The sequence below is a fragment of the Peromyscus californicus genome, unplaced genomic scaffold, assembly GCF_007827085.1.
Source record: "Peromyscus californicus insignis strain IS unplaced genomic scaffold, ASM782708v3 Scaffold_2__1_contigs__length_46816999, whole genome shotgun sequence".
Classification (NCBI taxonomy): domain Eukaryota; kingdom Metazoa; phylum Chordata; class Mammalia; order Rodentia; family Cricetidae; genus Peromyscus; species Peromyscus californicus.
The window spans coordinates 28818257-28832159 of NW_026294540.1; the positions used below are offsets into that span (position 1 = coordinate 28818257).

A 13903-nucleotide genomic window follows, 5' to 3' on the forward strand; every position below is an offset into this window, starting at 1 on the left:
TGTGAGCCTCCCTGCGTCACATACAACAGACGGGATGAGTCCGTGGAACCTTCCTGGTCTTGGGACTCTTCCTGTCCAGATCCAAAGACACAAGAAAGAAAATGTCCTCTTCCCGTTCAACTGCCTGCTGACTTGGCTGTCCATATCCTCGTTTGGGGAGTTTCAAATCCGAATTACGTAGGCGTTGCTGTGGCTCAGGTGTCGCACCCACTTGTGAGGGTTGGCACTGCCACAGGCACTAAAGGACAGCCTGAGGAAGCGCACCTGGAGGCCAGAGCATGTATGCCGAGGGAGTTCAAAGGAGAGGCTGGCAGGACCCAGCCCCAAGGGGGGCGCTGATGGGGAGGGCCCATGGCTGGGAGGCCCCTGTGAGCCAGGGACATCCATCTGTAAGTAAAACAGAAGATGGGAGGCTAGACAGCCACCTGGCACCAGGACTGGGCTGTTGCCGAAGGTGCGTGAGGAGGGAAAATGCATACCTGGAAAAGGCCTGAGAGCTGAGAGCCTCCTTGTACTCGAGGCAGGTCCCAATGGAGGGCTCCTTCTACCAGCTCTGCCTTCTGATCTGGGCTGCTCAATTCCTGAGACAGGCTGGAAGGGGGACAGGGAAGATGTTAAGTGACTACTTCCTTGGTAGAACGGAGGCTCTCCCCAGGGAGTCTTCCCAGCAAGCATGCTGACCTGACTACCCCTCGAGGCAGGGGAAGGTGCAGATGAATGTTGAGAGCTTGGCTGCAAAGAGGAGAAGAGAGTCAGCTCCAGGATGGCAGTGTCTTATCTGTTTGCATTGTTCTTGAGACAGTCTTGTGCAATTTAGGATGACTTTGAACTTCTGAGTTTCTTTCCTCCAGTGCTAGGATTACAGGAATGCACCACTACACTTGATGTGGTGCTGAGGATCAAACCCAGGGCTTTGTGCATACTAAGCAAGCATTCTACATGCATCCCCAGCCCCTGCTCTGTTTCTCCTTCATGTTCCAACAGGAGTTCAGCACAAACACATTCCCTCCTCTAACCCTTTCCCAAATGCCGTAACCTCTGACACAAGTGGAATTTAAAGGTGGTAGATGCAAATACCGGTTTGTTTTGAGACAGGGTCTCACTGTGAAGCCCAGACTGGCTTCAAACTGGTGATTCTCCTGCCTCAGCCTCCCAACTGCTGGGATTACAGGCACACACCACACTACAGGGCTTTATACATCTGCAGGAAGAATTAGCAGGCCCTTGGCCCTGTTTCCTGTCCTAGACAGTCAAAGTGGGCTTGAGGAACCAGCCCCCACTCTTTTTTGTGTTTTGTTTTTTGAGACAGAGCTTTATGGCTTCAAACTCCCTATGTAGTTGAGATTGGCCTTAAACTCCTGATCTTTCTGTCTCTGTCTCCCAAGGGCTGGGATTATAAGTGTGTACCACTAAGCCCAATTTAGCTAGCCCCAACTCTTACCTCTTTGGTGGCAGGTCACACCGTAACTTCAGGTAAATCTGGAGCCTGGAAAAGGTGGCATACAATTATTTACAACGTATCCTGTTGGCATTCCATGGCTGCTTATCCGGGGCCTCCAGGGGAGGCTGTATAAGTTGTACCCTAAGAAGGAAAAGGGCTGAAAGCCATCCCAACAACACTAGCCAATACTTTTTTCAACCTGCCTGCTATCATCTCTGCCTCCCTTCCATATTAACCCTAACCCTTCCATGTTAAGCTGTGGCTCAGAGGAGTTGTAAAACACAAAACTAGTCTCACCGGCCTGAACCTCGGTCCCACTGTACAGAGGGAAAGAGCCGGAAGGGGAGCGGAGAGGGGAGGTCATCAGACAGTTGGTATCTCATCACGGTCAGCTGAGGCCAGAGAGGAACAGGTCAGCGTGGTCTTGCCCTGGTACTGCCTCCCTCCCCTCTGGTGGATGGAATATACCGGGCCACCCTGAACCTGACCTCGCCCTGAGGTGGCTGCAGGCGGAGGATCCGATGAGACTCAAACTCATCCAGATTGACAGAGCTATGGAACGACACCTCATCAACTCGGATGCCTGGCCCATATCCTGCAAAGAGAAGAAGATGGCTCTCCCGACCCGTGATTGGAAGGGAAGAGACATTTCCAACATCTCTCCATGATATTTATGGAGAGGAAAAAAACTCATGCTCCCCTTACCTCTCAGTTCTGACTTTCCCACACAAAATTCTTCTGTCAAGCCTATGTACATCTCTGTGGGAGGAAAGGACTTGAGAAAGGGCATCCAATACCACCGCACACATCACCAGGAAGCCGTGCCACACTTAACCATGGGTCCTCACCAGAACCGCTAGGAAGGAAGCTCTTGAGCCGTATCTCTCCTTGGACATCCACCTTCAACAATGAGCCCTGGGGATAGGAAGGAAGTTAAAGACTCCGCTGTCCCCAACTACCATTTACCTTCAACTCCAAGGGGTGTGGGGACACGGACCCAGACTTACATTAGATGCAATCAGTACAGACAGCCTCTCGACCACATCTAAAAACACTTCGTTCTTTTGGCTCTAAGAAAGAGAGGATGTGAGTTGTGGAGGCTGAAAACCTGTTCTAAAATGGACAAGCAATGCCAGGCACGGTGACACATGGAAGCTGAGGTAGAAGGACTGCCATGAGTTCAAGGCCAGCCTGGGTTACAATGTGAGAGCCTGGGTTACCTGATGAGACCCTGTCTCAAAAGACGAAAGAATAGGAACTACAGGGATGGCTTAGTCAGTAAAGTGCTCGCCACGTGAATGTGACAACCTGAGTCTGATCCCCCATATCCATGTGAAAGTCAAGTGTGGGGATGCGAGCCTGTAATACCTACACTAGGGAGGTGAAGATACACACATCCCTGAGGCTCACTGGTAGGCCAGCCAGCCCAGCCTAGTCAGTGAGCTCCAGGCTAATGAAAGGGCCTGTCTCAGAGAAGAATGGAATTCCTGAGGACAACATCCAAAGCCTAGTCCTTTGGCCTCCACACAAATGCATGCACCGCATGTATACACATACAGGAAAACATAACAGAGGCAGTAGAAGGGACAGGGTAGTCGAAGTAGAGCCCTGGGATAGGAGCCCAGGAATAATGGAAGGAATATCATGTAAAAAGGAGTGAAGAGATAAGCCAAGCTCTTGGACTCTTGGGTGTTAGGAATAAAAAAAAAAAAAATCATCAAGTCTGGCCTCACTGATCTCTTACCTGGTCAGAGCGACTGGACAAGACCGGTCGACTGGCTGCACTGCTTGGGGCCACTCTGTTCTGCTGTGTCTCTGCTCCGAACTGTAAAGCACCCAAGGCAACCAATCCTCAGCTTTGATGCTCACAGCCAACCCTCCTGGCCCCTCCTCTTTCCGTGCTACTGACCAATCCAACGCTGCTGAGGTCAAAGAGGCTGAAGGGCTTGCTGACCACAGCTTCGGTTTGGATGAAGTTCCGGAGCATTTCCGTGGATGTAGTCTGCACATAGCCATAATCCTAATGGATAGAAAGAGTGGAACGGAGTGGATTTGGCCTCCTAACCACAAAACTCTACGCTAGAAGAGAGGACACTTCTTCAGGGTAGCAGGGAACAAGGGAAGGAAGTCCTTGGGGCTGGGGAGATGGTGCAGTGGGTAAAGGGCATGCTCAGTAAGTGTGAGGACCTGAACTCAATCCCCAAAACTCGAGTGAAAAAAAGCTGGACATGATAACGAACATCTGTAATTCCAGTGATCTCATTTGGAGATGGGAGATGGAGACAGGAGAACCCCGGAAGCTTGCGGGCTAGTTAGTTTAGTGTATGTGCACTGGAAAACAAAGAGACCCTGCCTTTTGTCTGTCTTTTTCTTCCTACCCACCCCCCACCAAGTTCTTCAAGACAGGATTTTTCTGTGTGGCCCCAGATGTTCTAGAATTCACTCTGTAGAACAGACTGGCCTTGAACTCAGAGATTCACCTGCCTCTGCCTTTCCAGCACACCACCACACCTGGCTTCTTTTTCCAATTTTTTGGGACAAGGTCTCCTTGCTATGCAATCTTGGCTGGCCTCAAACTCATTCTGTAGACCAGGCTTGCCTCAAAATCAAAAGTGGTCCATCTGCTTCTGGGTGCTGGTATATTAAAGGCATGCACCACCATGACTAGCAAAAGACTTGTCTGGAACAAGGTAGAAGGTAAGGACCAATACCCGAGATTGTCCAACAGAAAAGAAAGAGAGATCCTGTGCAATCACTCAGCTGGTAAAGGTGCTTGCTACCAAGCCAGTCAACCTGAGTTCAATCCCAGGGACCCAGACAGTAGGAGAAAACTGTCTCCTGCAAGTTATCCTCTGAACTCTACTCATGTGCAGTGGTGTGGGCAACCACATACATACACACACAAAATGAAAAAATCAAATTTTTAAAGAGGAAAGTCTTTGGGCTTTACCAGCACTTCATCCAGGAGTTCGTAAACAAGAGCCACATTCCGTGAGATGGTTCCCTCACTGAGTGAGCCACAGTAGTCACCCAAGAGAGTGGCTAACCTAAGGAGACATAGTTGAGTATGTGTGAATAAACCTCTCAGGTCCTCCTTCTTAGGTGGATGTCCCAGCCCTACTCACCGGGAAAGCAGCTCCAAGAGGCTGAAAGGAGAGACGTTTTCTGAGGTTGTGGCCACCAAATAGAGACCACTGTGTCTGACGTGAATGAAATGACGATCATCATGATACTGAGGCGGAGTTGGGGAGAGAGGCATTAAAAGACCAGAATTGCAGTAACGTAGCCTGTGAGATGGCACCCTACAGTCGCTACTAGTGATAGTAGAAAATGTGACTTTGGGTGATCCCTGAGACCTCTCAAAGACCTGGCCTCCTAATGTGTAACCTACCTCTCAGAGTTGTTGACAGTCAAGAGATGGGGGTGCAAGGCTCTGTCTCTGGCGTCTTGTTCACTCAATACACTTTTCTTACTTGGAAAAATGTACCCCTCCCCTCCCGGGAAGCTTCCTATCAAGCAGCCCTTGAAAGGGAGATCTAGATGAGGCACCCATCAAGCTCCACAGTCCTAAGCCCCTGCTTGCCCGCCACAAGTGGTTACCATGACAACCGGAGACTCGCCTCCAGGCAGCCCCGTCAGCTTCCGGTAAAAGAGCTCGGCCACATCACGACCACCACTGTCCCCGCGAACTGGAAGGATAGTTAAGGACACGGGCGACACAGAATGACTCTGGGCTCGATTTCTATCAGCTACTCCACTCCGTCTCGCCGGTCAAGGATACAGTCTTTGTAGATGAGCGGGTCCCCCTTGGAGGACAGAATGAAGAACTGGGAAATCATGGCCGTTCTGGAGGACAGACGAGAAGACGGTGAAAGTTGAACCCACCCCGCCCTGCGGTCGCGGAACAAAAGGACGCAGGGAGGCTGGCGCTTTAAGAAACACTCCTCCCACACCCACACGGGCGAGCAGTAATTTTGAACCGCGGGAAACCGGGTGCCCAACCCGCCTGGGCTCGGCCATCTCCCTCCGGCCCGCCCCTCTCGCCCCCTGTCATTCAACCCAGACTCGTCCAGTGATTGGATAAAGTTGGTTGCCGGCAGCGGTTAGGAGCCCCCTGTCTGATTGGCCCGTCCTCAGCGGCACGAGTCACGTGGGTATGGACGTTTCGCGCCAATTTCGGTTGGTCGGCTGCATCGCGCCGCGCGCTCGTTCTGTGCTTCCCCAGAGTGAGACTTCTCAGCTCGCCCGCTCCTGTCGCACGGTCCCCGGCAGCGATGGCGCTTAAGGACTACGCGATCGAGAAAGGTGATAGGCTCTAGGGCTGGGATTGGCGTCCTCCGAGGGAAGCTTCTCCACCGACACCTGTTGAGGGAAGCTGGCGTCTTGAGGGGAGCTGGGGTCTGTGGCTCTGGGGACAGGCGGACTGCGCCCGAGACAAGTGTAGCGGGCATCAGGATGGAAGCAATCCTGATTGGAGAAGGTGCTGTGGTTGTGTGAGGGGGAGGACCCAGCGGAGGCCACGAAGAGGAGGGGCGCTCCAGAGAGACAGCTGGGTGACGTGGAACCTTCAGTACATGGCCGGAGGCCCCGGGAAACCGGGCCTGCCTCTGCGCTTTGGGGCGCTAGAGAATTCCCGCGTCCACTCGAGACGCGCCGGAGTTCGGAGGCGGGGCTTGCCCGGCCGCTACGCGCCGGGATTGGTTGTTTTAGGCCGCCCTCCAAGCGGAAGTAGAGGCGGACGGAAGTGGCGCTACTCCATCGGAGGGAGTGTCGTGTGTAAACAGTGTCCTTCCGCGCGGTGGCCTCGGAGGTCGCTGCCGTGGGTAGGGGCGTGCCTGGAGTCGGGAGACTGAGCGCCCGGCGGCGAGAGGTGGCAGTGAAGTGGACCCGAGTGGCCCTTCGGCGTGCTGGCCAATCGCCGCACGGCCACCCGCCTCGGGCGGAGGAATCCTGGGCTGTGAGGCGGCTGGAATCCGGGCCCATGTGCTTCTTTGTTTACTAAGAGCGGAAGCAGTGGCGGGAGCGGGGTGTGGGGTGCAGAGGAGGCCTAGTGGCGGACGTCCCGGCGGGAGCAGAAGAAAAAAAAAGAGTTGTACTGGTGGAAGGAGAGCCGAGAGTCGATTGTGTGCGAGCTGAGAGAATTGAAGAACCTGAGATTCTTAACTAAGGCAGTGAGTGAAATTCTCTTGGGAACGTTGGAGTAAGACTCACTCTTGTAACTGCCCGGGGACCTGTGTTCTTCCCCAGGTAAAAGCAGACTTGTGCAAAGGAGTACTGCCTACTTTGGGGAGAACTAGGTAGGCTTGTTTTGAATGTTCATTTAATTAGCTCACAGGTCCCGTCTTAATTGGAAGTGGGTTTCTTAGGTTTCCGTTAAGAACTTGAAGTAAAGAATCCGAAAGGAAGCTTGTGTCTGGAATATTTGGTACACTATTGTGTGTGGGACCGCGCGCGTGTGCTGCACGAGTATATCACGGCTTACACGTGGGTGTTAGGCAGCCTCGGGAGTCGGTTCTCTTTCAACCTGTGGGTGGGCACCAGGGATTGAACTCTGACCATCAGGCTTGGCAGCAGTGGCCTTTACACCTCGCTGTGCTCAAAGATTTGTTTTTGATTTTACATTTGTTTGTAGAAAAAGTTAAGAAGTTCCTGCAAGAGTTTTATTATGATGATGAACTTGGAAAGAAGCAATTCAAGTATGGAACCCAGTTGGTAAGTCCCAGGATTGGTTATGGGGAGTTGGGGTGGCATATAAGAACTTGTACAAGGTGGCCTACCTTGTTTGTAGAAAGTCTTCATTTTAGCTTTGGGTTTTGTCTTTTTCTTAACTGTTTAAGTTATATTTGTGTATGTGTGGAGGTCCATTCTCCCACCATGTGGGTTCTGGAGTTCAAACTCTGTTCTTCAGGCAGGATGGCAAGTGCCTAACCCATTGAGTCATCTCTCCCATTCCTAGCTCTTGGTTTTTTTTGTTTGTTTGTTTTTGGGGGGGGGGGTTTCGAGACAGGGTTTCTCTGTGTAGCTTTGCGCCTTTCCTGGAACTCACTTGGTAGCCCAGGCTGGCCTCGAACTCACAGAGATCCGCCTGCCTCTGCCTCCCGAGTGCTGGGATTAAAGGCGTGCGCCACCACCGCCCGGCATAGCTCTTGGTTTTTAGAAATAGTGTTTGTGTGGCCTGAACTGGCTTTGGGAACACCTTCTGTAGTTACATAGCTGGGGTTGGCTGTGAGCTCCTGGCTTCCTGTCTTGGGTATCCTAAGCACTGGGATTACCAGCACTTGCCTGCTATGTCGGTTACCACCACATTCATGAGTTTGGAAAGTTTTCTTCAGAGCTGAAAAGTAGCTCTCTACTGTGTTCTTTCTTCTGGGGGATGGCCAGTGACTTAGATGAGTTTTTGTAGGTGAGGTAAACTTGACCCTAAAGTAGTATTACTGTCTTTTCCTTGCCTCAGGTTCATCTGGCTCATCGGGAGCAAGTGGCATTGTACGTGGACCTAGATGATGTCGCTGAAGATGACCCTGAGTTGGTCGACTCAATTTGCGAGAATGCCAAGCGCTACTCAAAGCTGTTTGCTGATGTTGTACAAGAGCTTCTGCCTGAGTACAAGGAGAAGGAGGTAGGTTGCTGGTTTCTGAGCTCACCTGCCTGGTGCCCGCTATACTTTTTGGTTTTTCAAGACAGGGTTTCTCTGTAGCTTTGGTGCCTGTTCTGGAACTCGCTCTGTAGACCAGGCTGACCTCGAACTCACTGGAATCTGCCTGGCTCTGCCTCCTGAATGCTGGGATTAAAGGCGTGAGCCACCACCACCTGGCCTACTCTTTCTATCTTGCCCCTCACGTTTCCTTTGCGCCTCCCTGGAACTCACTTGGTAGCCCAGGCTGGCCTCGAACTCACAGAGATCCGCCTGGCTCTGCCTCCCAAGTGCTGGGATTAAAGATGTGTGCCACCACCGCCCGGCACGTTTCCTGTTTTTAGGTGGTGAATAAAGATGTCCTGGATGTTTACATTGAGCACCGACTGATGATGGAACAGCGGAGCAGAGACCCAGGGGCAGTCCGGAACCCTCAAAACCAGTATCCTTCCGAGCTCATGCGGAGATTGTGAGTGTCTTGGTGGGCAAGATTGGGGACTTGTTCTCCAGGACTTTGCTGACAAACGTTTCCTTCTCTTAGCGAGTTGTATTTCCAAGGCCCAAGTAGCAGCAAGCCTCGGGTGATCCGGGAAGTGCGGGCTGACTCTGTGGGGAAATTGGTAACCGTGCGTGGGATTGTCACTCGTGTCTCTGAAGTCAAGCCCCGGATGGTGGTGGCCACATATACTTGTGATCAGTGTGGGGCAGAGACTTACCAGCCGGTATGTATACAGTAGGGAACAAGAAAATACTTGTCTGGGTTCATTGTTCTTGAAATAAGTAATTGTTTCACTGATTATAATCTGTCATTTTCTCTCTCTGACTATTGCAACAGTTGCTGCAGGATTCATTTTTAATTCTTTGGTAGTGATCTGATCTCTAGTCATTTTGTTTTATCAATGTCTCTGCTTGACTCAGAATATTTCAATGGGTTCTTACACTTTCAGAATGTCTTGTCACAGCAGGAATGATTCCTGTGGTGATTGTTTTGATTTCCTATTTCCGTTCCTTTCTAGATTCAGTCTCCCACCTTCATGCCTCTGATCATGTGCCCCAGCCAGGAGTGCCAAACCAACCGCTCAGGAGGGCGGTTATACCTGCAGACTCGTGGTTCCAAATTTGTTAAGTTCCAGGAAATGAAGATTCAAGAACATGTGAGTTTGGGGGAGGTGAATCCTGCCATGGTTGTGAAATGGAAGAAAGAAAGAGGAGTGAAGGGCTGGGGGAGAGAAGTCATCTATAGTGGGAACAAGGTTAAACTAGAAGTTTTCATGCTTGCTTTTAGGCAGAAAGTCGAGAAGTGATTGAAATTTTCTGGTTGAGTTGGAAGATAAGAGCTCGGCTTCCCTCCTGGAGTCTTCTAGGCTGGGCTGCTGAGTCTTACCATAGAATTGGCTTCTGAGGCAATGGTCTATGGGTCAGGTTCCTGTCTGCCTCACTTTTCTCCTTGTCTCATGTCCTGTGCTCTGACCCAACCTCCTAGAGTGATCAAGTTCCTGTGGGGAATATCCCTCGTAGCATCACAGTGGTTTTACAAGGAGAGAACACAAGGACTGCCCAGCCTGGTGACCATGTCAGTGTCACTGGAATCTTCTTGCCAATCCTGAGGACAGGATTCCAACAGATGGCACAGGTGAGGGAGTTTGAAATGAGGGAATAGTTCCGTTCCACTCATCCACCCACTTACTGTCTTCACACCCTTAGAAAAGTAAAACCAGTCAGATGGAACTTGTGGTTGTTAAGAAACTCTTAGGGGTTCTGGTGATGGACGGTTAAAGGGAAGCCATTCTTCTGCCCAGGGTTTACTCTCAGAAACATTCCTGGAAGCCCACCGGATTGTGAAGATGACTAAAAGTGAGGATGACGCAGCTGGGGCCGGAGAGCTGAGCCGGGAGGAGCTGAAGCAGATTGCAGGTGAGGGGCCACAAGGTTGAGCCGATAGCGGAGTTTTATCCTAGCTTTTGTCTCGGGAAATGCAATGGCTTAACTTTCTGCAGAGGAGGATTTCTATGAAAAGCTGGCTGCTTCTATTGCTCCGGAGATCTACGGGCACGAAGATGTGAAGAAGGCACTGTTGCTGCTGCTGGTGGGTGGTGTAGACCAGTCTCCTCAAGGCATGAAGATCAGGGGTAAGGGACAAAGGAGAGACTGGGAGTTGTTTGGGGGGTGAGAAGGGATCCGATGAGTAAGTGTTCTGTGAAGGACAACTTAGGAGTTGATGACTTGACTTCACGGTTGTTGATGTCTTAGAAGAAATAGTAGGGGTTTGGGAGGGGAACCAGGTCTCAAGTGCTCTTCTCTGTTGGTCGACAACTTAGGATGAGCATGTCATTTAGGTTTCCTTTCCATTTTCTAGGAAATATTCACATCTGCCTTATGGGAGATCCTGGTGTGGCCAAATCTCAGCTCCTATCTTATATTGATCGTCTGGCCCCACGAAGTGAGTATGGGCAGGGATAGGGCTTTGTGTTTGTTTGAAACACTAAGGCCTCTGGAAGGCCTGGGCAAGTGGTTCCTTCCTTCAACAGTCTGCTGTTTCTCTTTGCAGGTCAGTACACAACAGGCCGGGGCTCCTCTGGAGTGGGGCTGACAGCAGCTGTGCTGAGAGACTCTGTGAGTGGGGAACTCACCTTAGAGGGTGGTGCCCTGGTGCTGGCTGACCAGGGTGTGTGCTGCATTGATGAGTTTGACAAAATGGCCGAAGCCGACCGCACAGCCATCCATGAGGTCATGGAGCAGCAGACCATCTCCATTGCCAAGGCAGGAATTCTCACCACACTGAATGCCCGATGCTCTATCCTGGCTGCTGCCAACCCTGCCTATGGGCGATACAACCCCCGCCGAAGCTTAGAGCAGAACATACAGCTTCCCGCTGCTCTTCTTTCCCGATTTGACCTTCTCTGGCTGATTCAGGACCGGCCTGACCGAGACAATGACCTCCGGTGAATAAAGTACAATACCCATAGAGACAGCCCATTTTAGTGGTTTGCAGGGAGGAAGGTAAAATCAGAAAGCCACTCAACTTGTCTGCGTGAACACATCAAATACTATTCTTGTCTATAGTTACTAGGGAGATGGAAGATGTTGAGGGTTTCCTGGGAGGCCTGTCTCTGCCATGTTATGTAGAAGAGGTGGGGCTAAGAAGGGGTCCTGAGTCAGAACTTTAAGGTATATTGTTCTTAATGTTGCCTGTGTTCTCTCCAGGTTGGCCCAGCACATCACCTATGTCCACCAGCACAGCCGGCAGCCCCCTGCCCAGTTTGAACCTTTGGACATGAAGCTTATGAGGTAGGTAGGGAGTAAACCAAGGGCTCACTTTGTAGCCTAGCCGTACAAGGCAAGGCATCATCAGAAGTTGTTTTTCTGGCTTGGGGCGATGAAGCAGCAGGCTATAATCCTAGCTACTGTAGAGACAAGAGGATCTTTAGAGATCTTTTGGCAATGTCTCCAAAAATTACCCCCTACCCCATACATTCTTCATCATGTTGTCCTTGAGGTGAGGCGGGTACAGCTTCTTGGCCATGTCTGCTCCTGTGGCATAGCTATGGCTCAGCATCTCCGTGATCTTCAGGTTTCTAAATTCTTTTCACCAGGTCTCTGAAGTCTTTCTCCTTTGTGACACGTTCGGGGGGGCTAGGTCATCCCAGTGCAGATGGATTTGTGTTGCTTTTGCAAATGTCATTTTCCTAAAAACCTGGAAGTTACTTGAGCACTGGCAGCCCTGTTTGGAGAAGTCCCTCAGAGATGCCCAAGCAAATAGCTATCCACCTCCTGCATGGAGTATTAAGTAGGGAATACATAAAGCAGGCTGCGTTCTGCTTTCCCACAAGCCTTGTTTCCCACAGACGGTACATAGCCATGTGCCAAGAGAGGCAGCCCACAGTGCCTGAATCTCTGGCTGACTACATCACAGCAGCATATGTGGAGATGAGGCGAGAGGCCCGGGCCAGTAAGGATGCCACCTATACTTCTGCCCGGACCCTGCTGGCCATTCTCCGACTTTCTACTGCTCTGGTGAGTGCTGTGTCCCTGTCAGCTGGAAGGCTGACCCTTGCCTGCCACCTCACCTTAATGGTGGCCCTCAGGCTGCCTCCTCCCTCCCTCCCACCAGCCCTGCTGGGGCTAAAGTGCTGACAGTGCAGATAGTGGTCCTCTCTGTGCTACCGCACTGTGGGTACTTGCTGCTCCAGCAGGGCACGTACAACAGCCACGGAGGGAAAGGCTGCTTGCTACTTAAATCCAAGAGGGGCAGAAATGTCCTAGGTACATGGTCTTAGAAATCTCCATTCTGTCCTTCCCTCTTGGACCTTAGTCATGGGGGCTCCAAAGTGCTGTTCGTGCAGGTAGTGTAATTACCTGACCTACTGCTGAGCTAGCACTTCCCGAGCCCCCAGGACACAACCTCTCTGACAGTGGCCCTAGCTGAGCTCCCCAGGCTCCATTTGTCATGATGGGGAACCTAGTGGAGTTCAGAAGGGTCTGGTCTCCCTCACAGGACAGATGAACACCCACCGGGACTGGCCAGTGTTGAGAGGCGGAGACTTGGGCAATTGCTGGAAGCTGCCCTGGGCATTGCACTTGTCTCGGTCTGACAGTGCCGGCCCAACACTGCAGATGTGGGGGGCAGGGAAGAGGCCCCACTTTTGTTCTATGAGTAGGCAAACATGGCTTGCCCAGCCTTAAAGCTGGAGCAAAGAAGCTTTTTGACTTCATCCCCCTCCTCCCCTCCCATCCCCATCTTGTCCCTGCCTTCCCCCCTAGGCTCGCCTCCGGATGGTAGACATTGTGGAAAAGGAAGATGTAAATGAAGCCATAAGGCTGATGGAGATGTCAAAAGACTCCCTTCTAGGTGAAAGGGGACAAACATCTAGGTGAGTATCTTAAGAATGAAATTGGGCCACTTGACTTTATTGAGCTGGTCACTAGTTTCTACACTCATAAACATACAAGTTTGACCTGAGGATTTTAATGTTGATTGCTATTCTGTTTGCTTAGCCCTGCCTCCTGACATTTTCCATCCATGTGTTTCAGGACCCAGAGGCCAGCAGATGTGATATTTGCCACAGTCCGTGAATTGGTCTCAGGGGGACGAAGTGTCCGTTTTTCTGAGGCTGAGCAGCGCTGCATATCACGTGGTTTCACACCAGCCCAATTCCAGGCAGCTCTGGATGAATATGAGGAGCTAAATGTCTGGCAGGTCAATACTTCTCGGACACGGATCACTTTTGTCTGATAGCCAGCTTTGAAGGCCCTGCTGCCCACCCCAGAGAATGCCCTGGATGCCCCAGAGATGAAGATCCCATTTTCCTATGCTGCACTTTTTTATTCTGCTGTTAATAAAGTGTTTTGAATACTTCCTGTTTGGGCCTGGCTTGTTAAGATAGCATTGGGGGGGTGGGCTAACACCGTGATTCCAATGCAAGTTTATTCTACCTTGCCCGTGTAACTAGGGTGTGGCAAGGACTGAGTGGAGCCTGTAGGGTTCTTGCTACTTTTTCTCCTACTCTAAAGTCCTGAGCCTTACTGTGTGCTATTCAAGCTGAGGTGCAGTGCCTCGGGCCCACTCACTTCTTGAAATGTTCCCACTGTGGCCATCTTTTTTAAATCCCCACCTCCCTCAGAGGGTGGTGAAATGGGAGATGAAGGATGACATAAAAAGTAGCACCTGGCACAAGAAATGACTTAGGTGGGAGTCTTACAGTGGGTTGAAGTGTTAAGGCTGAGATGTGAAGAAATCATTCCCCTTGGTACTTTTCATTGTCCATAGGACCAAGGATTTGAGTTATCCACAATTACAAAGACAGGCTTGGTATCCCTCCCCTTTCGAG

General features: G+C 51.2%; 2 protein-coding genes across 5 annotated transcripts; one reads left to right on the top strand and one right to left on the bottom strand.

Annotated features, from left to right (window-relative positions):
* Window positions 1-126: 126 nt before the first annotated feature.
* Window positions 127-5456, bottom strand: Ap4m1 (adaptor related protein complex 4 subunit mu 1). Of its 2 annotated transcripts, XM_052754128.1 has the most exons (15): window positions 5223-5455; window positions 5042-5130; window positions 4567-4673; window positions 4392-4488; window positions 3351-3461; window positions 3186-3266; window positions 2449-2511; window positions 2290-2356; window positions 2147-2200; window positions 1930-2036; window positions 1739-1833; window positions 1442-1486; window positions 682-732; window positions 480-591; window positions 127-387 (listed from the first exon to the last, which is right to left on the bottom strand). In XM_052754128.1, exons 1-15 carry the CDS (start codon window positions 5278-5280, stop codon window positions 163-165), a joined length of 1362 nt encoding a protein of 453 aa, XP_052610088.1. In that variant the 5' UTR covers window positions 5281-5455; the 3' UTR covers window positions 127-162. The 2 variants fall into 2 exon arrangements, with proteins under 2 accessions (XP_052610088.1, XP_052610089.1); XM_052754129.1 differs by lacking the exon at window positions 2449-2511 and having other exon boundaries at window positions 5223-5456.
* A 138-nt stretch (window positions 5457-5594) lies between these two features.
* Mcm7 (minichromosome maintenance complex component 7) lies at window positions 5595-13431 on the top strand. Of its 3 annotated transcripts, none has more exons than XM_052754118.1 (15): window positions 5595-5746; window positions 7074-7153; window positions 7896-8060; window positions 8420-8544; window positions 8617-8797; window positions 9092-9229; window positions 9559-9708; window positions 9875-9989; window positions 10073-10204; window positions 10432-10515; window positions 10624-11017; window positions 11280-11363; window positions 11921-12089; window positions 12837-12946; window positions 13107-13431. In XM_052754118.1, exons 1-15 carry the CDS (start codon window positions 5716-5718, stop codon window positions 13306-13308), a joined length of 2160 nt encoding a protein of 719 aa, XP_052610078.1. In that variant the 5' UTR covers window positions 5595-5715; the 3' UTR covers window positions 13309-13431. The 3 variants fall into 3 exon arrangements, with proteins under 3 accessions (XP_052610078.1, XP_052610080.1, XP_052610079.1); XM_052754120.1 differs by lacking the exon at window positions 5595-5746 and adding an exon at window positions 6662-6688; XM_052754119.1 differs by lacking the exon at window positions 5595-5746 and adding an exon at window positions 6695-6738.
* The last annotated feature ends 472 nt before the right edge of the window (window positions 13432-13903 follow it).